Here is a 27,306-nt window from a genome sequence, read left to right on the forward strand (position 1 = left end):
AATGATTCTCTTTAATTAATTAATTAAATGGAGTGACTGACTTTAGTAGAAAAGAAAAGAATGTATGGAGTGATAATTATGAATAGTGCTGCTGCAGCTGCTAATATAAAGAAAGCAAGCAAACAAGATGGGCTTTGATTATTATTATTATTATTATAAATTATATATTTTTTCCCCTGTATTCCGGCACTCTCATTCATCATGTCTACTTGAGACACACACACAATGAAACCTCCCCAAAAACCAGCTGAAGGTATCATCAATCCATCTTCTTTCTTTCTTTTTTATTTTCTTTCTTACTAATTCATCAGCTTTTTCACTGCTAAAACAAAAAAAAAAAAAAAAAAAAGTTTGGATCTTTACACTGATCATTCAGTTTCCAACACTGGTCTGCCTTTCTTATATTAGATTCCCATACTAATTTTTTTATTCTTTTTTGTCAAGATCATTCATTAGGCATAGTCAAGATCATATATTGTGCTAATAATTTTATTCTAATCAATCCTAATTACTTTTGAAGCTAAGCTAGGTGTCTGATTATTATTCCCAGGTGCAAGGAAAGTAATGAACTCAGAGTTATGGCACGCGTGTGCCGGCCCGCTGGTCTCATTGCCTCCCGTTGGCAGTCTCGTCGTCTACTTTCCGCAAGGCCACAGCGAGCAAGTAACAGCAACAACAACCTTGACTTTCTTTACTGTTTGCTTGGTTGGAAACTGAACTTATTAATAATCACTTCACTTACTTAGGTTGCAGCATCTATTCACAAAGATACACATAACATACCTGGCTATCCCAATCTTCCGTCTAAGCTCGTCTGCCTGCTTCATAATGTCACATTACATGTATGTATACTTGTCAAGTTGTCACATTACAGAAAACATACTTGTCACTGACTTTTATTCTTCTGATCGTTTCAGGCTGATTCCGAAACCGATGAGGTGTATGCGCAGATGACTCTTCAACCGGTTAATAAAGTAAGTTACAAACTAAGCAGTTAATGCGGAAAAATATCAGATATCGGTAATTTTAATATCATGTATAATTCATGTATATAGCGATTAAACACAAATAATTCAGTATACTCTCTTACCATTAACAAATTAATACTAAACATTGATAATTAAGACTTAAGACACTGATATCATGAATATCGGTACCGATAGCCGCCGATATATCAGTGACATATCGGCGACATCGACTGCATAGGTTACATCAGGTGGATATTTTGATTTAGGTTTTTTTTTTTTTTTTAATGAAATATGATTGTGGTTGCAGTATGACCAGGAAGCATTACTTATATCTGATATGGGTCTTAAACAAAACAAGCAGCCCGGTGAGTTCTTCTGCAAAACTCTTACAGCTAGCGACACCAGCACCCACGGTGGATTCTCTGTCCCCCGTCGAGCTGCTGAAAAGATATTCCCACCTCTGGTATGCCCAATGCTTATTGCATAGATAAGATATAATTAATTTGTGCTTCTTTTTCACTAGAATACATGTATTTTTTTTGTAGGATTTCTCAATGCAACCTCCAGCTCAGGAGTTGGCCGCTAGAGATTTGCATGACCAGTCTTGGACTTTCAGACATATATATCGAGGTTTCTTTATTTCCAAAACTTTAGCATACATATTACTGCGTTCCATAAGTAATAATATGTAGGGCTGCAAATGAACAGATTAGACACGAATAAGGCCTTGTTCATGTTCGTTTGTTAAGGAAATAATGTGCTCACGAACGCTTACCGAACGAGATTATGCTCGTGCTCGTTCACTTAAGAAATGAATGTGTAAGGCCCCGAACCCGGTAGCCCTACTTTAGCGTCGGATTTACTCATAAACACAGTTCTTCAAATCAGAGTTTATTAAAACTTTTCGCGGAATATAAAACGTCAATCATTTGTTACAAAACATTAAATCTTTTCTTTGATACCATAACACAAAACTTTATATTTTAAACATCTTCACTTCTTTCTTCAGATGCCAGTCGTTCAATCCATGCCGTGTGTCATCCTCATGCTAACTCTATAATCCGCTCACCTGCGTGCATACTAAAAGTCAGCTACGCTGAGTGAGTTCTAGTTAATCAAGCAACTTAACATACAACCACTTCATACAATATATATATACGTATCCGAAGACACATAGTCCACTGTCTAACATGCCACTGTTTAACCACTTAATTACCCCTATAGCTTAGCCTCTTAATTACCCCTACAGCTTAGCCACTTATGCCACTTTATGCCACTTGTGCCACTTTATGCCACTTATGCCACTTGTGCCACTTTATGCCACTTATGCCACTTGTGCCACTTGTGCCACTTTAATAACGAAGACACGCATAGACTCACTCTACCACGTGCTCACGTTATGCCCCTAACTCTATTACTAGACCCCTATCCACTTCTATCACACTATACTTCTACTTGTCTATAACCCACTTCCTATCAGCACATTATTTACATACTAAGCAAGTAACATCAACAATCATACACACATAATAACGATGGCACGTACAGGCTTTCCCTATCACGCGCTCACGTTATGCCACTAACACCCTTACTAGACTCTTGCCACTTCTAACACACTCTACCTCTACTTGCCTATATCACACTTCATATCAGTTCAGTATTTACGTAATAATCAAGTCACATCATAACATTCATACACACTATCAACCACTTGGAATTTACTATCCTTGGCGATACGTGCAATATCCGAAGATCGTTCACGTACCGACAAGCATTATAAAATATATACCTCATATGACATCTATAGCATACACTTACCACTTAAGGTAAGTGTATTCACACTTCACATCGAGTATGCACACAGCCCCGAAAACATAACAAGGAAATGGGGCTAGAAACTCACCTGGATCCTGTTACGCTCGCCGTTGATCGTAATTCCTTTCTTTAACTGGGCTCGGCTAACTGTATAATATTTACACATATCAATTACTACTACTACTATTACTACTACTCATTTTCGATAACCGCCTTAACACATTTTCCATTAGGTTTTTAATTTATTTCATAAACGAACTTCACTTCAGGCGAATCTTGGAAACAACTGGGTTCTGGCTTGATTCGATCGAATAGGAACACGTTCGATCGAATAGGAACACGTTCGATCGAATAGGAACACGTTCGATCGAATAGACACACGTTCGATCAAATACAACACTCATTCGATCGAATACAAAACTCATTCGATCGAATGAGTTGGAGACCATTCGGTTGCTTCCCTATTCGGTCGACTGGACTTGTTCGATCTACACATTCGATCGAATGGACTGATTCGATCGACTGGTTCGATCGAATGAGTCTGATTCGACTCCTTCAAGCTGGGCGACGGAGAAAACTACGGGTTTTCCAGATTTTCCAGATTTTTGACCCAAAATCGAAGTTTTTGACATGGAAATGCTCGGGATTGAAAGGGCTATCGATTCCTAGTACTTTTAAACACAAAAGCTTGCATTTTGACACCAAAACAAGGCGGTTTTTGACCCGAAAACTCAAGTTACGTTTTTGCTCGATTTGAGGCCGAAATGGTTATGAAAACGGATGATTTTCGAGAGGGACTTACCAAAAACGACTAGGAACAAGATTGTGAACTCGGATTTGTGATTTGAGAACTTTCTCTCTCTAGTTTCTCTCTCTAGAATTGAGAGTGTTTGGGTGTGGGTGTGAAAGGGAGTTGGTGAAAAATGGTGGAAGAGTCTTGGTTCTCGATTATATACTACGGGAATTAATCCAAGTCCAAGACCCATACCAACTCCTATTCTTTTATTTATTTCCTGATAACCCGAGTAAACTTTCCATCTAATAATAAGTAATATAATTAATATTACCTTTGAAATTTCGGGATGTTACAGAATGTGTTCGCGAACGGTTCACGAACACTAATAAAATCGGCGGAGCCTAGAAATTGAGATCGATGAATTCATCAATTTGAGAATATGTTGCATAAAATGTTTAGATTAAATAAACAAATGTCCAAAAAACTTTCATGAACATCATATACAAACGAACATGAACGACATTCATCATTCATGGACACGATTGAACGAGCGGGGGCTCTGTTCATTTTCGTTTGTTTAACTAATCGAACGAAATTTCTTGTTCATGCTTGTTTATCTATTAAACGAACAAACATAAAGGAACTTTCTGCCGAACGGTTCACCAACTGCTTGCTGAACGTTTGGTTCGTTTACAGCCCTAATAATTTTTTTATCTTGATTTTAGGGCAGCCGAAGAGGCATCTACTGACCACTGGATGGAGTGTTTTTGTGAGCTCTAAAAGGCTTCTTGCTGGCGATGGTGTCCTTTTCGTAAGGTGCGTTTATTATTATTATTATTATTATTATTATTATTATTTATTATTTTTTCATTTTTTTTGTTGAGTTGTCACCTAATCAACTAATGATTCATAGAGATGAGAAATCACAGCTTCTGTTGGGAATTAGACGTGCTAACAGACAGCAGTCTGCTCTGTCGTCATCAGTTATATCCAGTGACAGCATGCATATTGGAATCCTCGCTGCTGCGGCTCATGCTGCTGCAAATAACAGCCCCTTCACAATTTATTACAATCCTAGGTAATACAAATATATACATATATTCTGGAATGTTTTTACATTTAGCAATAGTGATTTTATTAAATAGCAAATAAGTTTGACAGGGCGAGTCCTGCTGAGTTTGTGGTACCACTAGCCAAGTACAACAAAGCAATGTATTGTCAAGTTTCATTGGGCATGCGCTTCCGAATGATGTTTGAGACCGAAGAGTCAGGGGTGCGTAGATACATGGGAACTGTAACCGGTATCAGCGATTTGGATCCAGTCAGGTGGAAGAATTCACAATGGCGTAGTCTTCAGGTATTGTTGGTCATTAATTCATTTCAAATTTTCAATAAGGTGCAATGCAAAGCGATAGCCTTTTCATTAAGTTGTTATGGTACAGGTGGGATGGGATGAATCAGCTGCTGGTGAGCGGCCGAGTCGTGTTTCAATATGGGAAATTGAGCCCGTTGTGACTCCTTTTTACATGTGTCCACCTCTGTTTTTCAGACAAAAGTACCATCAACAAACAGGTGAATATTCTTTTCATCTTGCATTGGACAAAGAATTTGAATATTAGGGTCAAGTTACAAAAAAATGAGAAGGATTTGTGGCCACAAAAAAAAAACCCTTAAAAAAGCGAAAAAAGTAAAAAAAAAAAAAAACTAAAATGTTTTTCTCATACATTTGGCAGACATTGATACAGAAATCGAGAATGCTTATAAAAGAGGGATGACCATGCCTATGCCTATGTCCTGGCTTGACGACATGGGCATGAAAGACGGGTCTGGTTCAATCTTTCCCAGGTTGAGTTTGGTCCAGTGGATGAGCATGCAGCAACAGCAACAACAGCAGAATCAGCATACGTCTAATATACAACCAGCTGCCATTACTTCTTTAAGCTTCGAAGATCCCTCGAAGCTATTAAGCTTTCAATCCCCTCATAACCCTAACCTATCACACTCCAACAAACCAAACCAAAGGAACCAACATCAATTGTTTCATCAACAGCAAAGTTATGCATTCAATCAGCTACAGCAACAACAGAAATCACAATCACAACAAATATCACAACCTCACCAGCAAATTAGCGGTTTAGCCAATAGGACCACGTCATTGCAGCAGCCGCTATCCATCCGGCATCATCAAATGGAACAACATCAACAACAGACGCATTTGCAACAATCACCATCAAACGCGCTACAACAACAAAAGCAAATGCATTTGCAGCAATCACCATCACACTTGCTACAACAACAACAAACGCAGTTGCAACAATCACCATCACACATGCTACAACAACAGCATCAACAACAACAACAAACGCAGTTGCAACAATCACCATCACACATGCTACAACAACAGCATCAACAACAACAACAACAACTACAAACGCAGCAACAGCAACAGCAACAGCAACAGGGAACCAGCAACAGCATCAACAACAACAACAACAACAACATCCCAAACTTGTGTCCGGAGGGCGATGTAGCTGTCCGGAGGGCGATCCTTCAAAATTTGCAGCAACAGCAACAACATCTATTCTCGCCAGTAGAGCCTCTACAACAACAGGGAATCCAGCAACTGAAGCAACAGCTATTTAGCAGTAACAGCAGCTTTTCGACATCAACACTTATGCAATCAAACCAACAACAACAGAGTCAATACAAACCACCAAGAGTTTTTCCTCAAAGCGATGGTGACGTCCCTTCGTGCTCCACGTCTCCGTCCACAAATAACTGTCAACTAACCGCATCAAACTTCCGGATCAAGAACCAGCAAGGACCGTCTTTCCTAGGTGACGATTTCATGCCTTCTAAATATCTTCACGAACTTCAAGGTCAAAGCACGTCTGATATGAAAGTCAAACATGAGTTACCGAACTTGAAATTACCAGATCAAAGTAAAGACAAAGCCGTTGCTACCGAACCCACCACGTCCGTGACATCATACTGCTTGGATGCACACAATTACAACATCCCAAACTTGTGTCCGGAGGGCGATGTAGCTGTTCACTCGCAAACTAGGAGTGATCTCTCTTTTGGAGCTAATATGGATAGCCTGCCGCCTGACGCTTTATTGTCAAGGGGTTTCGATTCTCATAACATGATGTCCAGTTTTGTTAACGGCGTGTCTAGAAATATTGAGACGGAGCTGTCAGCTGCTGACATAAGTCCACCGTCATTTGGGATGCCTGATATGTCCAATTTCAAACCAAATGAAAGTATTGCGAAAGATACTAGTAGTATAGGAAATGGGCTATGGAATAATAATCAGATTCAGCAGCAGCAGCAGCAGCAGCAGCGTGTGAGAACATACACAAAGGTAACATATATGTTATAATACATGTTTGAATAAATGAATATAATATGGTACATAATTATATTATTTTTTATAGGTTCAAAAACGCGGGTCAGTGGGAAGAACGATTGACGTGACACGCTACAAGGGGTATGAAGAGCTGAGACATGATCTGGCTCGGATGTTTGGTATCGAAGGTGAACTAGAAGACGCACAGTGGAAACTTGTTTATGTTGATCACGAGAATGACATATTGTTAGTCGGTGACGACCCATGGGAGTAAGTAGTGTTTTCTTTAGCATACATATGTATATGTTTGTGTTGTTACTGATGGAGTTTCGGTTTCGGGTTTTACAGGGAGTTTGTGAGCTGTGTGCAAAGCATAAAGATTCTGTCGTATTCAGAAGTACAGAAGATGAGGTTGGATGGCGATTTAGGTAACGCAGCGGTGCCTAATCAAGGTTCCAGCGGGACTGGTACATGGCGGGCAGCGTACGATGATAACTCGGCTGCATCTTTCAAATGATCATCATGCAATGTATATATAGTTGTGTGTATATGCATATATAGTTGTGTGTATACATAGAATAGGTAGATGGAGTAGGTATATATATATATAACTGATTGTTTTTGAAAGAAGAAGAATGTTGTATAATTCAAAGCAAGTGTAGGAATCGCGTACTTGCAGTGTGTTGACATTCTTTCTTTATATTAATATTAATACAAACACTTTGGTTGACCCTTAATATTATCATCATTATTATTTTTGTATTTGTTTTTTATATGAAGTCTAAACATGTGGTTAAGTTTAGTCAATGGTTGTGGGCCACTATAATTATTATTATTTTCTTCCTTACAAACTCTATTCTTTATTCAAGCTTTTGTTGTATTGTAGATTATTATTATAGTTTAATGACACGTCTAAATGAAGTTAAAACTTAAAACAAGAACAAGAAGATTAGAGTTTGTGTTGGTATCACATCATGCCTCTCTCCATCACGTTAAAAAGTGTTGACCTTTTTTTTATTTAATATTTACACATTGCTATAAGCCTATACCTATCATTGTTGTAAAAGAAAAGATATGCAAATGATCTTTTTATCATTTTTTCCTTGAATTATGAAGTAAAGCATGTGAGTTTATTATGATGAACTTGAAGGACAAGCTCCGTCCTTAAAACATCATGGAACTCAAAACAGTACTATACTATACATTACTAAAAAGAAAAGAAAAACAACTTAATAAAAAATTAAATTAAAAAACTCCCATCCAAATCCAAATGGTCCCAAGCATTGAAAGGGTAACGCTTCAGACCGTGTACAAATTTACTTGTTCGTTTCGGATGACATTTCGTTTCGGATGTGATTTGTTTGTTTCGGATGACATTGTTCGTTTCAGATGTCGTTTGTTAGTTTCGGATGGCATTTGTTCGTTTCAGTCCTTTCGGACGGCATTTGTTCGTTTCTGATAGCATTTGTTCGCGTTGGATGTCATTTATTCATTTTGGATGCCATTTGTTCGTTTCAGATGCCATTTGTTTGTTTCGAATGACATTAATATACCATAGTCATTTACCGCACAAAACTCATAGCCTCTAAATGCCACCCAAAACATATCAAAACCATTCCTTTCAAGGGAAAATTTAAAAATTGACCTATTTTGAAAGAGATTTCATTTTTATCACTAAAACTTTACATTCTAAAAATGTCCCCCCTCTAACTTATCTTTGACCATGTGCTTGGAAATCTAACACGTCTTTGACGACGTGTTATGCTAGCACGTTGTCAAAGACATGTTAGATTTCCTGACACATGGTCAAGGATGATCTAGGCCTCCAAATACATAGTCAACGACGTGTTAGCATCAAACACATAGTCAAAGACATGCTAGTCTTTTCTTTGTTTGTTTGTTTTTAATATTATATTATTATAACTAGTTTTACTTATATTTGGTTTTTCTTTTATAACTTTAAATATATAAAGTTTTATATTATTTCAAATATACCGAGGAGACATGTGCATTTTTATCTATACGCTGGCATAATTTTTATTTAAAACCATGCGGGGTCAAATTTTATTGCACATTCCGATATTAATTTGGCACGGCTCTAGTTTAAGTAAGTTTATGTCGGTTCGTAGATAATAATAAACATGCCTCATCGGTATATTCAAAATAACATAAAACTTTATATAATAAAAGTTATAAAAGAAAAACAAATATAAGTAAAACTAGTAATAGTAATATAATATTAAAAAAAAAACAAGCAAAAGGCTAGCATGCATTTGACTATGTGTTTGATGCTAACACGTTGTTGACCATGTGTTTGGAGGCCTAACTCATCTTTAACCATGTGTTAGAGGGGAGACATTTTTGAAATTATTAAGTTTGAGGAGAAAAATGGAATCTCTTTTTAAAATATGTCTATTTTGAGAATTTTCCCTCCTTTCAATATGCCACATGTTCACACAACAACTTTCAAACAACCATTATTTCTAATAAATAAATACAAGTATTGTAAAACATTATAATCACATTTATGATTATGCATTCTAGCCCAAATTATAGTAAAATGAGGTATCATGAAACTCTCCTTAGCCTCTGCTAAGCACTTGACTAGCCAATCTCACACCTACCCTATCCTAATGTTCTATAAGCCTATAACCAAGACATCCTAGCATGGTCACAATTTCATTCATCAATACCTTTGTAGTAAATAGTGATTTTACCTTTGTTTTAGGTCCACAATTCAATTTTGACCTAGACTATGGCTTTACATTATACATACATGTATGCATAGTTTAGATACTACGAGCATCCAATTGGCAAGACCTTGCCTTCAAGCATGTATGTGCATAACTTAATTACCACTAACACAGCTGACATAGTGGTGACTTCCTGCATGCATGTTCACAGCCTAACCACTATTGGTATGCAAATGGAATAGTCGTATTCGCATGTCAGTGCAAAGCCTAACCACTACTGCCTCAAAATCGTTCCTTCCTACACGTTTGTACACACCTTAAATATCATTGGCACGATTAGGTGTAATCATGTTCACACACAACCCTGATTCCCATTACAACCTAACCAGAATCGAGGAGACAAACTATACCATAAATCTAACTAAACATAGCCTACAAGGCATAGTATAAGTGTTTGTTGATACATATAATTATGATGTTAGGCTAAGTATAAAATAAAAACTCATTTGAGTTGTGAAAACTCTAGAAACTCATTCTCAATCACATATTTTTAATTAATGTTTAAATCTTATGGTCCACAATTAAAGTGAATAAAAAATGTAAATATAAATATAACTTTTTCTCTCTACTGAAAACATATATAAAAATTAGTAAAAAATGTTAAAAAATAGCAAAACAATTTTTTTATGTTTCGATGTTTTGTATTAAATGTTACAACATATATTACATGTAAAAAAAAACGATGTTACATAGGGTTTTCGCGGGTTTTCACAACTCAAATGGGTTTTCATTTTAACCTTACCCTATATATATATATATATATATATATATATATATATATATATATATATATATATATATATATATATGCATTTGAGCATAAGAGAGGGAAGGAAATGGACCACATTACAAAAGTCCAAAATCCATTTTAAACACTAAGTGATTTAACAAAACAATCCAAATATTGTCATATGTGACGTTATCCATTGTGTCATGTTAAATTTTATGAATTTAATTCTGTGTGAGTGACTCGATTAAATACACATGCATTTCATATCATAAGCATTTGATAATTAATTCGCATCGAAGCACACAGAGTCCTTCCGTTTTCTCAATTTAATCTTGCCATGTAATATTAGCTTTTTCCAATTTTCTTTTTTTTTTTTTTGTTTCCTTCCACTTTTCCCCAAATAGTAAGGTGGTTAATAGTAAACTTATTATTAAATATTTATATTGGTTATATATGTATTATTTTAAATTGAATAACATACTTATAGATAGTATTTATATAATTTAAATGGAAAAGTATATATATATATAAAATGAGATAGAAATGAATTTGTTTTATTAATTTATTACATGTGAAACATGGTAGCTGTGGATAAAAAAAACAAACCGTGGTGGGCTTTTTTAGTAATCATAAGTTTATTTTTAATTTAATTGATAGTTTGATTGACACTGACTGTCAAATGACTTGCTTTCTAGAATCTATATGCTATCATTCAAAATCAACGCGTCTCAGTTGACTTCTCTAATCTTATTATTTAACCCCAGCCGCCAATTCTTATTCAAACTATAAATACCAGTCACACCCTCATAACATCACAATTCACAAACAAAACAACAACAATTAATACTACTACACTAATTGTCATACATATATCTTAAACTCTTATGACCATGAGACCTACTGCTTCTAACAAGTCCGACGAGGCGAAATACCGAGGTGTTCGCAAGAGGAAATGGGGAAAATGGGTGTCCGAGATCAGGCTACCCAACAGCCGCGAAAGGATCTGGTTAGGCTCCTATGACTCCCCCGAAAAGGCTGCCCGTGCCTTTGATGCCGCGCTCTACTGTCTACGTGGCAACACTGCTAACTTTAACTTCCCTGACCAACCACCCGAGATTCCTGGTGGGACCGACCTCCACCCGTCCCAGATACAAGCCGTCGCTGCTCACTTTGCAAACTCGTACTACGCAGCCTCATCGTCAGCGTCACCATCAGCGTCCACGTCGTCTCACGTGTTTCAAGATCCCAATGTGTCCCAGAGTACTTCCACTAACATGGATTTTCATATTTCAACGCACGAACCCTCATTTTACATGGAGGAGGATAATATTAATATTAATAGTAATATGAACACTATCCCGGATTATGGGATATATCCGGGATTTGATGATTACTTCATGCAGGTTGAGGCGCCATTAGCGGTTGACTACGGAGAAGATCAGGCTTATGATGGGGTTTATTCACACGATCCATGCTACTTATGGAACTTTTAATATATATAAATATATAAACATATAGTTTGTAGAAGTTGAAGGGAATTTTTTAGGTTCTGAAGTTGCTCATATATATGCATGGAGATGGAGCATATATATATATATATATGATATGTCTTCATTCTTCTTTTTAGCTTCTGGCCACCATCTTTTTTTATTTCCTCCATCTTCAATTAATATTAATTATATATGATACTCTTGTATTAATTTGGATCCATCAAGCTAATTAAGCAATTATGTATGTGAATAATGCCATCTTTTTTCCATGCAATAGTACCATATATATTTATTGCTAGCAAAGATTTTTTTTTTTTTTTTTTTTTTTGGCTATGGGTACTACTTTCAGCTTGTTAGATCCTGCCTGTCAATATATATGAAAAATATATAATACATTCAATAACCTACTTCCGAGTTTTTATCCTTTGGAAATGATCCATTACATCTTCAATAGAAACGCACAAAAAAAAGTTTTTTGAATATGAGAAATGCAACAATAGTTCATAATATAATCACACATACGATTAAGTTATTCCGTCATTACATGCTTTATTGAAGAAAAACATATCAATAGTTGTTATGGAAGTTTCAAATTTTAATCTCCATTATTATAATCACTAAAAAAGTCTAATCAAAATTCAAGTTCATTCAACATCGGTTCCACATAATGGCATTTATGTTCAACTAAAAAAAAAAAGCTTAGTCGAATAAGTCACGACAATGCATGGTGCAATGGGTCGCCCTTGGTCATTGATTAGAGCATTTTTATATACATTTTAACTTATGTTAATTCCTTAATGAATGTAACTACGAAATATATGACTATTATTAGTTTTTTGTAATTTGTAGGTCACATATTAAACGAGTTAAAACTACGTAATTAAACTAAAACAAGATAAAGACATGAAAAACGAAACTAAAGATCAAAGTTACTAAAAAAATGTGTCGCTAAACGTGCCCTTCTAACATGCTTTGGGTGTGGGGTCTACAATTTTCCTTCTCACAAGGGAGCGTTGTAAAGTAAATGGTCTACAATTTTCCTTCTCACAAGGGAGCGTTGTAAAGGGTACTTAGGAGCTAATTAAATTTGTTTACCAACAATCAAACTAAAGGTGAGCTAAAGCAACCTCTTGCATTGGGCTATCATTCGGGATGTGTAGTAGATGCCTCGTTGGTATGTTTTGCTATAATTCATGTGGTGTCTAGAATTAATCAATCAATAGTTATGTCCATGCAATCAATAAAATATTTTGTATTGAACTCGAGTTAACAAGTTGTAGCCTCACGTACCGACTGGTAACTCTGCTTAAACATTTAAACAGGTGTTAATCAATAATCATATACGTACGTTTGACCGGGGTTGTTTCCAAAAACTGTTAAATAATTTTGGGCCAAAAACGAAAACTTTTTTGGGCCTTGACTAAAGGATTTTTTGTTGGGTATAAAGTTTAAACAACTAACTATTTAAATTGGCTTACTATTTGGGTTGTGCAAATGAAATTGTATAAAATAGGCATAAATGAGTTTCAACATGAAAAACACATACTTTTTTTTTTCATAAAAACACACACACATATATATATATATATATATATATATTGAAAAAAATATAATTTCAGACCTGACGAGGTGTTGGGCCAGGATCCGTCAACCTCCCTCCTTGAAAACCAGCCCTACATTTGACTTTAATCCTCCTAGTGTGATTGAAAACAAATGTTTTATAACACGTTAGATGATTGTGCCTAGCTTGACGGTTGGTGTGTAAAATATATGAATTATGTTATAGGTTAGTAGGATCAAGATATATAAAGTTTATCAACTATTAAGTCTAGAAATTATTTTGGTTTAATATATGTTTGCATATTAGAATGTTGTTATATTCAGACAGCATGAAAAAAAAAACTCTAGATCAAAATATTGTATAAAATCTGTAGTCATGAGATATTAATTAACCACCACATGAAGTCAAGAAATCAAGGAACAGAATGTTGCCAATTGCCATGCCATGCAAATCCAAATCCAATATTATCAACTTCAACCTTTCATCATCCAAAATCCCTCCTCTCCGACCACCGGCCACCGCCTTCCGCCATGGCCGTTGTCGGTCGCCACCACACATTCATCTCCCTCCTCCTCCTCATGTTACTCTCCTCCCATTCTCTCTCCCAAAACTCCTCCTCCAATGCCCTCTTAAAATTTAAAAACTCTTTATCCAATTCTGATTCTTTAACCAACTGGAAAGAGTCATCCTCCCCTTGCGACCGCGATAACATCTGGATCGGAATCGTCTGCACCAGGGACATGGTTAGCAGCATCAACCTAGCCAGCATGGGCCTCCAAGGCCGCCCCAATGTCGCTGCATTCGCGCCCCTTGAAGATCTTGAAGCCATCAGCCTCCAAAACAACTCCCTCGTTGGCCCCATCCCGGCTTTCAATTCTGTTCCCAGTTTAAAAGCCATTTACGCCTCCAAAAACCAGTTTTCGGGTGCCATACCGCATAGCTATTTCCAGGCCTTCGTGTCCTTAAAAAGACTCTGGCTCTCGGATAACAAATTCTCGGGTTCCATTCCGAAGTCCCTCGCGGAGTTAATGCATCTCAAGGAGCTACATTTGGAGAACAATAAGTTTTCTGGACCTATTCCTGGACCCTTGAATAGATTTGATAAAGAGGATTTTGAAAACAACCCGGATTTGTGCGGGTTGAAAGCTTCGAAAGAATGCCCCTTGCCTGATCCGCAATCCATTTTGTTCAAGAAACTCATCATAGCAGCTATTGCTGTGACCTTGTTGTTATTGATCATATCCATTAAGGATAAAAGAAAAGAGGAAAAAGTGAGAATAATATGTAATGAACAAATGAATGAGGCTGTGGTTACTATTAATCCAAGCATTACTAGGAAGAGCAGCTCGGGCCGGAAAGGGTACGCGGGCCTCAACAAGAGCAGGAGCAAGAACAGTCCTAAACGCGGGACATCCCAGCCTGTGGGCGAGGTGGTGATGGTGAATGAAGACAAGGGTGTTTTTGATTCACAAGACTTGATGAAGGCGTCAGCCGAGGTTCTTGGAAATGGCGGCCTGGGGTCCGCTTATAAGGCGAAATTGGGGAATGGTATGCTGGTTGTGCTGAAGAGGATGAAGGAGATGAATAAAATGAGTAAAGATGTGTTTGATACAGAAATGAAGAAGCTAGGGAAACTTAAACATCAAAATATACTCACTCCATTGGCATATCATTTTAGGAAAGAAGATAAGTTTTTGGTGTCTGAATATGTCCCAAATGGCAGCCTGCACAATGTTTTGCATGGTACCAATTTATTCAATGCAAATTTCATACTTAAAGACCTTTAGGTGTTTAACAGGTCCTATCTTTGCCACTGGACCACCAACCTAGCCAGGAGGACGCTTTCTGGCTGCTTGTTGAATAATATTTATAAATATTATCCAATTTAATTTGCTAACTAGTTGTGATTCAATATATGTGCATGTAGGTGATTGGGGGTTAAGCTGGGCTAATCGACTAAAGACGATAAAAGGAGTTGCCAGAGCGATGGGATATCTTCATTCCGAGCTTGCATCATATGAGTTGCCTCATGGGAATTTAAAGTCAAGCAATGTGCTTATCGGACAAGACTACGAACCGCTTGTCACCGATTATGCACTTCACCCCTTGATCAATAACACACCCACCACAGAATCCTTGTTTGCATATAGAACTCTGGAAGCTATGCTTTACCAACAAGTTTCCCAAAAAACGGATGTGTATTGTCTTGGAATCATCATACTTGAGGTGGTTACTGGCAGGTATCCGTCTCAGTATATACTAAATAGCCAAAAGGGTGAGAGTGGGACGGATGTGGTTCAATGGGTGCGGTCGGCTCTTGATGAAAACAGGGAAGGTGAGTTGATAGACCCGGAGGTACTAGAATCGGGTGCAGAGGAGTGTGGTGGGCAGATAGAAGAGCTTCTACGCATTGGAGCTGATTGTACCGAACGCGAGGATGATAGAAGACTCGACATGACGGAAGCCATAACAAGGATAGAGGATGTGTAATTGTTTGATTAGTTAATGTTGATAGAATACTTGATCATTTGACAGGTTAATAGTTAGGTTGCTAATTATGTATTAACTCAATGTTCAACTTAGAAAGACAAATTGCAAGATATTCAATCAATACATCTATATCATGAGAGTATGTTCAACAGTATAACATACGTTACGGGTTGGACATTAAAGAATTCAATAGAATGGGTCATCTCGTTTCTTGCCAAAAATAGTACGGCCATACGTAGAACTAATCAAGTCAGCAATTAGAGGAAACTGTAAGGTCACAAAAGAAGTAATGGGTAGGAAAGTCAATGCAGCTATGGGAACAAGAATCCATGAGTTGCTTTGGCCAAACACAAGGAACAATGCTGCACCGAAAGCTATGATCATGGCTGTTGTCGAGACGAACAACATGGCCAGACCGATTATCAACTTTGTAGGCAACTTGAACAGGAAGTCTTGCTCCGCAAAACGTGCAGTGAGGACCGACAGAAACATTAGCAATGATGTAACGGATGTGAACAATGATATGGCATCTGATACTGCAAATACTTTGAAGGCAGTTTTGTTGGTAAACACCGGTATCCCAGTCTCTTGATTGTTTCCTCCTGGTACTGTAATCGCAGCTGCAAACACAATGGTGGTGATTAACGCAGCTGTGATCGTGTATGACTCTGCGGTCGCTTTCATCCATTTTTCTCCCTCGATCACAAACTTCTTGTGCTCTCTTGTAAACACCATTTGAGGCGTTTCTCCAAAAGAGTTTTTTTGCATGATGTTTAGAGGGCATACAAATCCTTCAACTTCCTACAAGAATATTACAATATATGAATAACTTAATGCTAAATAAAGTTTACACTTGGACCGAATTAATCTTACCTTAAACCATTGTAATTCGCGTTGTATTTGCAAAGCTGCGTCTGATATAAGATTCAGTTTGTTGGTAGGTGCCAATCTTGCAGCCAAATGCAAGAGGTTGTTACCAAAAGGGTCTTTGATTGTTCTATAAATATTTTTGTGTTCACTCATTTGATATAGTAGGTTGTAAACCTTTTCAGAACGATTTACGACAGCGTATTGAATTATGTTGTGACCGTCTTCATTGACGCTCCAAATTGCGTCAGGGAAAAATGATACAATCGTTACTACAACCTCATATGCATTTTGTCTTGTGGCTTCAAGAACTGGATTGGTGTAATAGTAATGGTGAGAGGTGGAGTCTTTCAAATCTTTTATCAAGCTGCATATTGATTTTAGCAGGTCGGTAGCGTCATAATGCATTTGAGCTCCCTTTTCGACACACTTGAACTGCGTTCCTGCAACAATTTGACCGAAAGAAAGAAGTCTTAATTAACTGAAGCTAATACTAAAATTTGGACAGGCTTATCAATGCATATTGCGTACGTAATATCTTAATGATATGTTGGACAGGCTTATGAATCCCGGAGATAGCTGCACAAGATGGTAAGCTCTGACTCATCCTATGTAACATCTTGATGATTTTAAGGAGAAAAAAAAGAAATCCACAGGAAAGCTGTACAAGATCATACATGGGAAGTTTGTCAGAAGTCCGATTTTTATCAATGCATATTCACTATGAGGCTATGAGCTGTTTCACCTACCGAAAATGGTCAGTAACCATACTCCCGCGAGGATAAGAACATATTTCATTCCCAAAAGGAAAGATTTACCGGGCTTAATCCAGTGAAGCATACGAGGGATAAAATAAAATGCGGTAAATCCACCTAATATGAAGGCGCTAAAAGCTATTTTGGCTTCAGACTTGGAATCCCTAACCACTTCAAGAATAAAATTGGCCAAGAAATTCATCAGTGATAAATTGATTTAAAAAAAATGCTAAATTTAGAAAGATATCAACAAACATGTATAAAATGTTCTTTCCCAAATGTTGAGTTTATGTGGAAAGTTTTGAGCTATAGCCATCAGCACAGCGTCGGTATCAAGTTACGATAATGCTTACTCAAAACCCATGCTGAATCTGCAAGATAGTTTATACAGAATAAATGGACAACACTATCCTTGATATATATATAAAAAAAAACGTTGTTTACTTACGGTAATCTTTAGAAGAAATAGCATTAACCAGAAGCTCATCACCACTAGTACCGTCAAGCAACGTACCCATCTCCACATCACGAGTATTGGTGTGGTTTAACAAAAACAAGCAAGTGTCGGTATGCATATTGGTTAAGGCTCGGGCTAGTGGCGTGTGGCCCTTGTTGTCCTTGGCAAACAACAACTCATGGTTTTTTTCAACCAAGATCATAGCAGCATCCAGGTTGCCAACAATAGCCGCAACATGAAGTAGAGTTCTTCCTTCCGAATTTTGCATATCCAATTGTGGGTTCTCTTGTGCACCTAAATTTAACATCTGCTCAATGAATTCCATATTCTTGGTAGTGCCAACCGCCACGTGGAGTGCCGTGTTGCCATTAATGGTGATTTTGTCTATCACTTTTACTTTTCCATCCTTCAAAATGGAATGAGTCTTTCCAAAACTTTGGCTTAGAGTAGCTTCATACAAACTTTGGTGAACTTTTGCTCTTTCATCTGCTTCTTTCTTCGCTTCGGTGTTTAATTTTGTGTCCTCGGATATTGAATTCTCGAGTATTATTGATGTTGCTTCTCTTGTTATTCCTTCTTCCATATCTGATTAGTTTACAATTTGTTATGAATGTGAACTTGGTTTAAAAAAGCGCGTCTGAGGCGAGAGGCGACCTAAGGCGAGGGCCTTTTCATTTTAGGCTAGTCAAGGCGAGCAATGCGAGATTTTCAGGAAAAAGCAACCTAAAGCGAAGTTGAGTTTCCCACCTTTTGTACGCAAGTGGTTTTTGAGCATCTAAATGTTGTACAATATGCTTTTTAGGTTGGTATGTGTAGGTAATTTATATATTAAATCATTTATAATGCTTAAATGTAGCTATATTATGGGTCTGAATGCTAAACACCCAAGATATATACAAATATAAAAATTATATAAATATGTTCGCCTTGCATACAAAAAGTTCTCGCTTTTGCGCCTGGTTTTAAACCCCGTCGCTTTTCTTCGCTTCTCGCTTTTTAAAACTAAGAATGTGAGAAATATATGATGCATGACAAGATCAAGATGCATGTATGTTTCATTAAAAAAATTCTCAAATAATATTTAAAGACGGTGAAGAAGTGATCGATGATATATATGCACCTGCCGCTGTTTGTTGAAGAATGGGATCAGGAGGATCATAGATAATCTTCAATTTCTCCCATATATCTTTTGCAGTGTTTGTATCGACAACATTCATGAGCGCTTGTTCAGATAGAGAACCAAGTATCCAACCTTTGACAAGTGCATCCGATCTTCTCCACTCCTTTGTCGTGTTGTTAATTTGTGCAAGTGGATTAATGAACGGAAGCATATCATGACTCTCTAATAGACATAACATCTGCGTTTTCCACACGCTGTACTTGTCCTTGCCGCTTAGTTTCACCGTCACAAAACTTGGCACAAAAACATGTGATGGATATGGGCATGAGCATATGCATTCTTCTCTAGAGCATGTCATCTTCATTTGTTGCTTTTTTTCGTACCTTCCTAGCGCTACGTCTAGCTTGTTAATATGTATAGTTCTTAAACTAGAGGCTTGATCATCAAGATTAAATAATGCATATACTCACTTTGATTAATTAATCCACATTTATGATAATAACAAAGTTTTTGTACATGCATTACATACTCTTCTGCAACATAACTTTGTGCTATTGAGGCATCTTTTTTATAATGACCGGCCATTTGACTTAGTCTCACATATAGGCATCATTCATTGTAACTTTTTATAATGAGTCCACTTTCAGATGAAAGTATCTTACGCTTAACGAAATCCATATATAGTCGGATGGTAACGAAAGTGATTCTTCAAAGAACAAGAAGTTCTTTTATGCGAAATTAAACTATGAATTTTGATATTGAAATTAGACCAAACGGTCCCTTTATATAGGGATCGAACCATTATAATGGTTGCAGTGAAACGACACGCTTTGTGAATGTATATTATAGTTGGGGTGTAACCGCTGCATTATAGGGTCATTGCTAGTAAAAATTTGTGTCCAAATATCACATTATACTATATAATAAATAAGAGTTTCCTCATGCCACATGTCAATCCCTTATGCATTTCTTACTATATTTTCCCGTCTCTCTCCTATTAATTATACATTTTTAAAGTTTTTTTTATATATTTTTTGTTTAATGATTTCTCTAATTGCTTTTACAAAACATATTTTATTTCTTAAATGTTACATGTCATTTCTTTATGCATTTCTTACTATTTTTTCCCGCCTCTCTCTCCTATTAATTATACATTTTTAAAGTTCTTTTTATATATTTTTTGTTTAATGATTTATCTAATTGTTTTTACAAAACATATTTTATTTCTTAAAATCGTTAGGTTTGCTTATAAAACATTTTTATAAACTGAACATTTTCATTATTTAATTTGTCTTATGTAAATTATATCGTTTTTATATGTAAGAAAACATTTACATGCATATGAAAAATCTTAACTCCTAAAACTTACTTAGCGGGTTCATTGTTAAAAATACGTGGGTCTTTAACTAACCAGCCCGCCTTCTTTTCCCCTATAACCGTAATCTCTTTCTTTCTATAAGTATATTGTCAATCAAAACCTTATTGATTCTCTTTGATACACATTTCGACTGACTGAAAGCTTTCTTCTATTATGACCGGTTTGTATTTTTCCAATTGTACTGTTTATGCTCTCGTAATTCTATTTTACTTTAGTTGTTACCATATTTAGTATATCGTCTACTGTTGTATCGAAAGAAGTATTTAGAGATTATGATTTATTTTTAAGATTGTGAATAGTAGTTGTAATTTTACTTCATACTTATTAATGTATTACTCAACTTTATTTATCAAAAGTTATCATTTACAAAATTTAAGTTGTCAAGCTTATGTATGACATGGGTATTTAACCTAGTAATTATATAAAGAAAGATAAAAGGAAATTACCTTAATCATTTTCATATTCACTAATTAAGTTTACCAACCAAGGATGGATATGCATACAAGTTACAAATTAACTTATAATTGTTGTACCCAACAAAAAGCAACAGGGCTTCTAACTTGGTTTTCACCATTTTTCCAAGTTATATGTCCAAATGCATCATCCCTGCTGAAACTAACACCCTTCTTTGACACAAAAGTAACCGTATATCGCATCCTATCGCCCTCTTTCTTGAACACAAGCCTTTTCGGTTTCACATCTACCGCAACATCTTCAGGCGCTTCCACCTCAACATCATACACGGATCCAGCTAACCCGACATTAGTCAACCTACGGGTGTATCTAACCACTCGGGATTCCCCAAACACAATAGCGAACGAAGGGTAGTTCAATTGACCCGGGTCACGAAATTTCCTAGTACAGTTCACGTTTGGGCGGTTCACAATCGCTTTAACTTGCTTCACAGTGTAGCCCAAAGAGCATACAAAAGCAATGTACTCTTTAGTTGATATGTCATAGACAAGCCCGGGTGAGACCGCCTTGTTTGGGTCCACGTGACCTGCTCCGTGGGCCCAAGGGGTTGATAATTGGCCTTCGGATGCGTCGTGTAGCATGGAGTTGGTGCTGTCCATAGTGTAGGCAGTGGTCATGAGGGCCGACTTGATCGCACTTGGGCTCCATTTTGGATGCGCGCCTTTGAGCAGCGCCGCTAGCCCACTAATATGTGGGCACGACATGGATGTACCTGTTATAAAAAGTTTGTAAGGATACATATGAACTTATTCTTTTAAGTTGAAAAAACTATATGTACCTGACAATATGTTGTATTGAGTTCTCCGGGTGTCGCCTTCTAACCCGGTGGGCCCAGCAACACCAGACCATCCAGCCAAGATATTGACACCAGGCCCAATCACATCGGGCTTCAATATCTGTGGGGTCACCTTATTAGGTCCCCTTGAGCTAAACGCTGCCACTACCGGCGACGGCTTCACCCCCAACACAGTCCCACCAAAGCTCAGCACGGCCGTCGGCTTCGCCTCAGATTTCAAGTACTCTCTAATCTCGTCACCGACCTTTCTCCCTACTGCCAGCGCGGGCAACAAATGACTATCCGCCACCAATTCTTCTCCACTCCCCGCCGTGTTCGCTAATATCATCCCGACCCCACCCGCTTCCTTCACCACCATACCCTTCTCAACCCGCGCGTTCACCCCTCTATCACACAAAACAACCTTCCCACGTACCCGGTCCGGTTCAAGCGACCCGGGTAAACACAAACTACCCGAACTAGTAATATTTCGTAAACCGCTATGATAAACCAACTCCACTTGCTTATCTCCCATACCCGCCCCGCCATACAACGAAACACCCCGAACCCGTTTCCCATTCCCGAGAACCGCGAACGCTGGAAAATCGCGGTCCAGCGTCCCAGCACCGACCGTCATAATCCACGGAGCCACATTCGCAATTGACGACCTAGCCGGCCCAGAGTTCCCAGCCGAACACGAAACGAACACGCCTTTCTCGATGGCCTTAAACGCACCAACCGCGACTGGGTCCTGATAATACGGACCCGAACCGCCACCGAGAGACATGGATAACACATCAACGCCATCTGAAATGGCCTTGTCCATTGCTGCAAGGATGTCTGAGCCAAAACAGCCTAGTTTCCAACAGACTTTGTAACTGGCCACACGTGCATGGACAGCCATCCCACGGGCCGTACCGCTAGCGTACCCGAACAGACTGACGTTAGCCGCTTGGCTACCCGCTGCGGTTGTTGATGTGTGTGTGCCGTGACCTTCGTGGTCACGGGGTGACAACGTTTCATTCAGTATGCCTCCTGCATGTACGTACAAAATAAATACAAATTTATAAATGATAAAAAGACAAAAAATTAAGAAAAATAATATGGATTGTTACAAATGCAAAGAGTAGGATGCTTGTTATATTTCAAGATTAAAATTAATAAAAGATAACATTAGAATTAAATTAAGCTTATCACATGTAAATTATTAGTTAAAGTTGATACCAATAACTAAGTTCTTTTTGCAAAAAAAAAATTAATAATATAGATTCAACGATTTAGTAATGAATAGCTAAAGCACAAAAAATTTAATTCCAAGATATAAACTCATTAAATAATAATAATAATAATAATAATAATAATAATAAATTTTAGCACCCTATTGAAACATATAAAATAATTAATTAGCAACATAATTAATAAACATGTTTAATACTATAATAATTTTATTTGAAAGTAAAATAATTAATACAGACAAAACATAAAAAAGCAAAAAAGCATGTTACATTATTTTTATGAAAATCAATATGGGTGACACACATGTAAAGTATTGTGTATTCGTGTAAAAGGCACACAAATCTAAAAGTCCTGGAATGACTTTCGTTAAAGGTAATTAATTTGCTGAAAATGTGAAGAAAAAAAAAATAATAATAAAGAAAAATAAGTGTAACTATTTGCTTAAAGAATATAATGGATTAGTTAAAAAGTAATATATCACAAAAATGAAAAAATAAGGAAGAAATTAAATACAACTCTAAATATTTTAGTTTTAAAAACTAAAAGTATATACAGATGTGCTGCAAGATTAATAATAGAAGAAAACTGATTATCCAATTTGAGCTTATATTAATTAAAAAACCATTGTTTTTAAAATAAATAAAAACGAAATGAAAAAGTTAAAAGACATTAATTAATGCTATGTATAGATATGCTGATTTGCTGACCCAAATAAAACTGGTTCCCAATTAAATTCTTTAACATCAAAAAAAATAAAAGCAAAATTAGAGTTCACTTTGTGGGGATGATAAGTTGATTAACAAAATAAATATCAATGGAATAGTTCAATGGGTATAGAGTGTAACATTTAGCCAGTAAAAAAAAGCGAAACCTTACCGGAGTGTTCCACCGCCATTTGAAACCCATTGTAAAATTTCCTTGCACCAATGAGTTTCTTATTGCATGCACTCGCCTTAAAATCCTCATCTTCTTCACACTCGCCACGCCACCTTGCCGGCACGTCCGGCATCATGCTATCCTCAAAGCTCTTGAGTTCGGGCCACACGCCCGTATCAAGCACACCAATGATCACATCATTGCTAGCAACATGATCAAATTGATCACTTGACAATAAACCTACCTCTTTTTGGATTCCTAGAAACTCTGGAGTCCGGGTTGTATGCAGGTGGTAAGCCTTGTCCTCGTAAACCCCGAGGACAGAGTCTGATTCACGTAGGGATTGGGCTTGATGGGGGTCTAACACGGCTGCGAAGCCGTTGTAGACGGTCGTGTAGGAGTACAAGAGCGCGTGTGGGGAGGCGGATGTGAGGGATTGGAGGTGAGTGAGGTGTGATGATGTTGTGTTGTGTTTCATTTGGACAATGTAGGTTTGTAATTTGCATGTGGATGGTTGGATCAATATTGTTGATGTTGCTAGACACCAAAGGATTAATAAAAACGTCATATTATGTTGTTGTTGAGAGGTGAGATGGTGGGATATATAATATAATGAAGAAGATAAAAAATAATTAAGAAAAAAAAAACAAAGATGAAATGAGATTTGTGAGGTGGTGTTTGTCGGTTTCCGGAAATTACGATCTCCTTTTTTGACTCCTGTAGTAATAAATAATAATGTTAATCATTAATTAACAAAATTCACACCTTTAATATTAATGTTTTATAAACTTCTTTTTGGGTGATATTTATTAATATTAATTATTAATAAGGTGAGTTGCTTATGGGTTTAACATTGGGGTGCAAACTAGCCAGCTTAATCGAGCCCGAACTCAAGCCTAAAAGTAAGCTTGTTTAATAAACAAGCCCGAGCTTCACCTTATCGAGCGTGAGCCTAAACGAGCATGTCATTTATATAATTTTTTTGAATATATATTTAACAATTATTATTTAATATATATAATGATATGAAAAAATAAATAAAAATAACTAAATAACATATATTATTTTATACATAAAATTGTATTGGAAAACAATATATATAAATAATTATAGTTACATAAAAATAATTGGAAAATAGTAAATGAGCTGAGTCCGAGTCGAGCTCGAGTTTTGAAAATAGAGCTCGAAACAAGCCGAGCTTGAGCCTAGTCGAGCTCCGGCTCAGCTCGGCTCGTTTGCACCCCTAGTTTAACCCGTGAACAAAAGCAGCATATGGGACCTGTAATTGTAATAAGGATCGGTTTTAGTTTTTCATTTTGTAAATTTCCAGGTTAAGAGGTCGTTCTGGGTATTAAACAGTTGATCACAATGAAAACTGTGAACCCATATAAACTTGAATTAGGTGCGATATCTCTTGCTATTTGACGTATTGTTTGTTTTTTAAGAGGTAAAATGTTTGCAGTCTGTGAACCATATCTGCAAGTATATGTAGCAGAAGAAGTGGACCAAACCACTGCAGTCTGCAAAAAGAAGGCTGTTTGTTTTTTAATGTCTGCAGACTGCTATAATAAACGGAAAATTAAATAAACCGATTTTTTTTAACTTTATTCAACAACAAACTAGTAATAATTGTACAATTTTAACAATAATCAAACAATAAACATTCATAAACCTCCTACAAACTTTAATCAACAACAAACTAGTAATAATTGTACAATTTTAACAAAAAATCAAACAACACATTCATAAATCTAAACCTTCTACAAACTTTATTCAACAACAAACTAGTAATAATAGAACAATTACAATAATGGTGAATCGACTATCAAATCTTGAAGAAATAAGTATGTCAAGGTAGATGGTGGTGGAGGTGGCAGCTAGGGCTGGAGGTGGTGGAGCAGCGTGCGGTGGCGGTGATGTGGGGAGAAAGGAACGGTGATCGGCTGGGGTAGGTGGAGGAGCAGTGGCGGTCGGCTGGGTTAGGTGGAGGAGCAGCGGCGGCGACGGATATTTCGGCGCTGGAGGTGGAGGTCGTCGGTGGTGAGGCGCCGGTTTTGAATGGGATAGAAGATGCAGAAGACTTAAAAAGAGAAAGGTCCATGTCTTCTAGGATAAGATGACGTGAAGACGTTTTTTTAATGAAATGTCTTCAGAAAAACAAACAGTCTGCAAGCTTAAAGGTCTGCGCGTAGTCTGCGCAGCGCAGACATAAGAAACCAGGAAGATTTTCAGAAAAGAAAAAAACAAACACCACCTTATGTTCTACAAAACTTGAATTAATTTATTGGATGTCATAATGCTTTATGCTTCAACTGAATATCAAATATGCAATCTTGTATGGTTTAAGCCGTCATTCCTATGAAGCCATGTGACTTGCACCGACCCGTTCATCATGGTCCGGGTAACAGGTTTGATATTGTAGCTCTCTTAGATACAATCTGATATAGGTTCGATTAGGATCAGCCTGGATATTACCCGTCTCTCCACACCCTTGCTTATTAACAAAAGTATGAAGAATTCAAACTATCAAAAATCAAGTAAGGCCGTTAATATATTTTATATAAAGTAACTCAAAAGTAGATGAATCGTAGGTAATTAGTTGTAATGATATAATGACAGACGGATATTTTTATCAGGTATTCAAGATATTATAGAATATAACAAATTATCATCATTCAACATAAACTAACGTATTTTTATTAATTTTTCCATTCTTTTGAATACATCGATTGCTTCAACTCTTCAATAATGCTAGAAAAATGATTTAGAAGTTTACTCCATTCCTTATATAAAATACAGACACAATATATTACAAGGTATGTGACTAATTTTATCTTTATTGTTAATATGTTATTTTAAGTTGACGTGCAAGACATGGTCTGCAAATACTTGACGCTAGTCTCGAGGATGGTTGATTCTTGTGATAAAAATATGTCTTTTTAAGTACAGAACAAAATATCATTACTAACACAATTACAATTTATTTTCAAATATTTTATAGGTAAAATGAATATATTGAATGGGTTAAAACACAAAAAAGAAATAGCACATAGAATGCTTTCGGGAGCTTCAATCAGGAAGCAAATTTGGATTGGAAATAGAAGAGGGGCGTCCTCTCGCTCGAGACCGCATGGGAAGGGACGGTGTTCCTGCTTTTCATATTCTCATTTTTACGAGTTCTTCTTTTTATATTCCGACGAAGGTGATCGACCACACTGAATCTCTCGAAATTATTATTATTATTTTTCACAAATTTGTTGACGTGGTAAACATCCAAATCTATCATCTTTTAGGCTCTCCCACCATCCTTATAAAAAAACGGTAATTAACTCAAAAAAATAAGAAAAAAATCGTAGTTAATTAAAGTGAAGGTGAAATCTGGTCAATGTGGTTACAATTATTGCTGACCATGACAAAAGGTTTTGTATTTGTATTTTACTCTAGAAGTTAAATAAGCCAAATTTGTTCATTATACA

The 27,306-nt window shown here is 36.8% G+C and overlaps 3 protein-coding genes and 3 pseudogenes across 4 annotated transcripts; 3 read left to right on the forward strand and 3 right to left on the reverse strand.

Annotated features, from left to right (window-relative positions):
- The first annotated feature begins 78 nt into the window (after positions 1 to 78).
- Positions 79 to 7,385, forward strand: LOC143632539 (auxin response factor 19-like; annotated as a pseudogene). The gene is made up of 14 exons (XR_013153532.1): positions 79 to 118; positions 551 to 663; positions 747 to 842; positions 918 to 974; positions 1,276 to 1,431; positions 1,514 to 1,598; positions 4,245 to 4,335; positions 4,433 to 4,597; positions 4,681 to 4,876; positions 4,962 to 5,091; positions 5,253 to 6,030; positions 6,083 to 6,883; positions 6,957 to 7,138; positions 7,217 to 7,385. The product of XR_013153532.1 is annotated as an auxin response factor 19-like (transcript).
- Positions 7,386 to 11,241: 3,856 nt separating this feature from the next.
- LOC143632540 (ethylene-responsive transcription factor ERF017 pseudogene) lies at positions 11,242 to 11,846 on the forward strand (annotated as a pseudogene).
- A 2,086-nt stretch (positions 11,847 to 13,932) lies between these two features.
- LOC143632541 (pollen receptor-like kinase 6 pseudogene) lies at positions 13,933 to 15,892 on the forward strand (annotated as a pseudogene).
- Positions 15,893 to 16,062: 170 nt separating this feature from the next.
- LOC143632560 (uncharacterized) lies at positions 16,063 to 17,387 on the reverse strand. The gene is made up of 3 exons (XM_077101049.1): positions 17,291 to 17,387; positions 16,766 to 17,202; positions 16,063 to 16,693 (listed from the first exon to the last, which is right to left on the reverse strand). The coding sequence occupies exons 1-3, from the start codon at positions 17,376 to 17,378 to the stop codon at positions 16,079 to 16,081; spliced, it is 1,140 nt and encodes a 379-aa protein (XP_076957164.1). The 5' UTR covers positions 17,379 to 17,387; the 3' UTR covers positions 16,063 to 16,078.
- Positions 17,388 to 17,945: 558 nt separating this feature from the next.
- On the reverse strand, positions 17,946 to 18,568 carry LOC143632561 (uncharacterized). The gene has a single exon (XM_077101050.1). The coding sequence runs from the start codon at positions 18,552 to 18,554 to the stop codon at positions 17,955 to 17,957; it is 600 nt and encodes a 199-aa protein (XP_076957165.1). The 5' UTR covers positions 18,555 to 18,568; the 3' UTR covers positions 17,946 to 17,954.
- Positions 18,569 to 20,945: 2,377 nt separating this feature from the next.
- On the reverse strand, positions 20,946 to 24,019 carry LOC143632562 (subtilisin-like protease SBT1.8). Its single transcript, XM_077101051.1, has 3 exons — positions 23,831 to 24,019; positions 21,722 to 22,753; positions 20,946 to 21,655 (listed from the first exon to the last, which is right to left on the reverse strand). The coding sequence occupies exons 1-3, from the start codon at positions 23,964 to 23,966 to the stop codon at positions 20,988 to 20,990; spliced, it is 1,836 nt and encodes a 611-aa protein (XP_076957166.1). The 5' UTR covers positions 23,967 to 24,019; the 3' UTR covers positions 20,946 to 20,987.
- Positions 24,020 to 27,306: the final 3,287 nt, after the last annotated feature.

This window comes from Bidens hawaiensis, unplaced genomic scaffold, assembly GCF_021521415.1.
Source record: "Bidens hawaiensis isolate Kalapana, Puna unplaced genomic scaffold, B.hawaiensis_p1.1 tig00006397_1, whole genome shotgun sequence".
Classification (NCBI taxonomy): Eukaryota; Viridiplantae; Streptophyta; class Magnoliopsida; order Asterales; family Asteraceae; genus Bidens; species Bidens hawaiensis.

Bases quoted from the DNA above. Each gene is read 5' to 3' on its own strand.
- LOC143632562 (XM_077101051.1), bottom strand. From the start codon at position 23,966: ATGATGCCGGACGTGCCGGCAAGGTGGCGTGGCGAGTGTGAAGAAGAT. The intron at 22,754-23,830 runs GTAAGGTTTCGC...ACGTACATGCAG, and splicing joins AATGGCGGTGGAACACTCCG to GAGGCATACTGAATGAAACG. The intron at 21,656-21,721 runs GTACATATAGTT...TTTTTATAACAG, and splicing joins TCAATACAACATATTGTCAG to GTACATCCATGTCGTGCCCA.
- LOC143632560 (XM_077101049.1), bottom strand. From the start codon at position 17,378: ATGTTACATAGGATGAGTCAGAGCTTACCATCTTGTGCAGCTATCTCC. The intron at 17,203-17,290 runs GTACGCAATATG...AAATTGTTGCAG, and splicing joins ACATATCATTAAGATATTAC to GAACGCAGTTCAAGTGTGTC. The intron at 16,694-16,765 runs GTAAGATTAATT...ATATTCTTGTAG, and splicing joins GCGAATTACAATGGTTTAAG to GAAGTTGAAGGATTTGTATG.
- LOC143632561 (XM_077101050.1), bottom strand. From the start codon at position 18,554: ATGGAAGAAGGAATAACAAGAGAAGCAACATCAATAATACTCGAGAAT.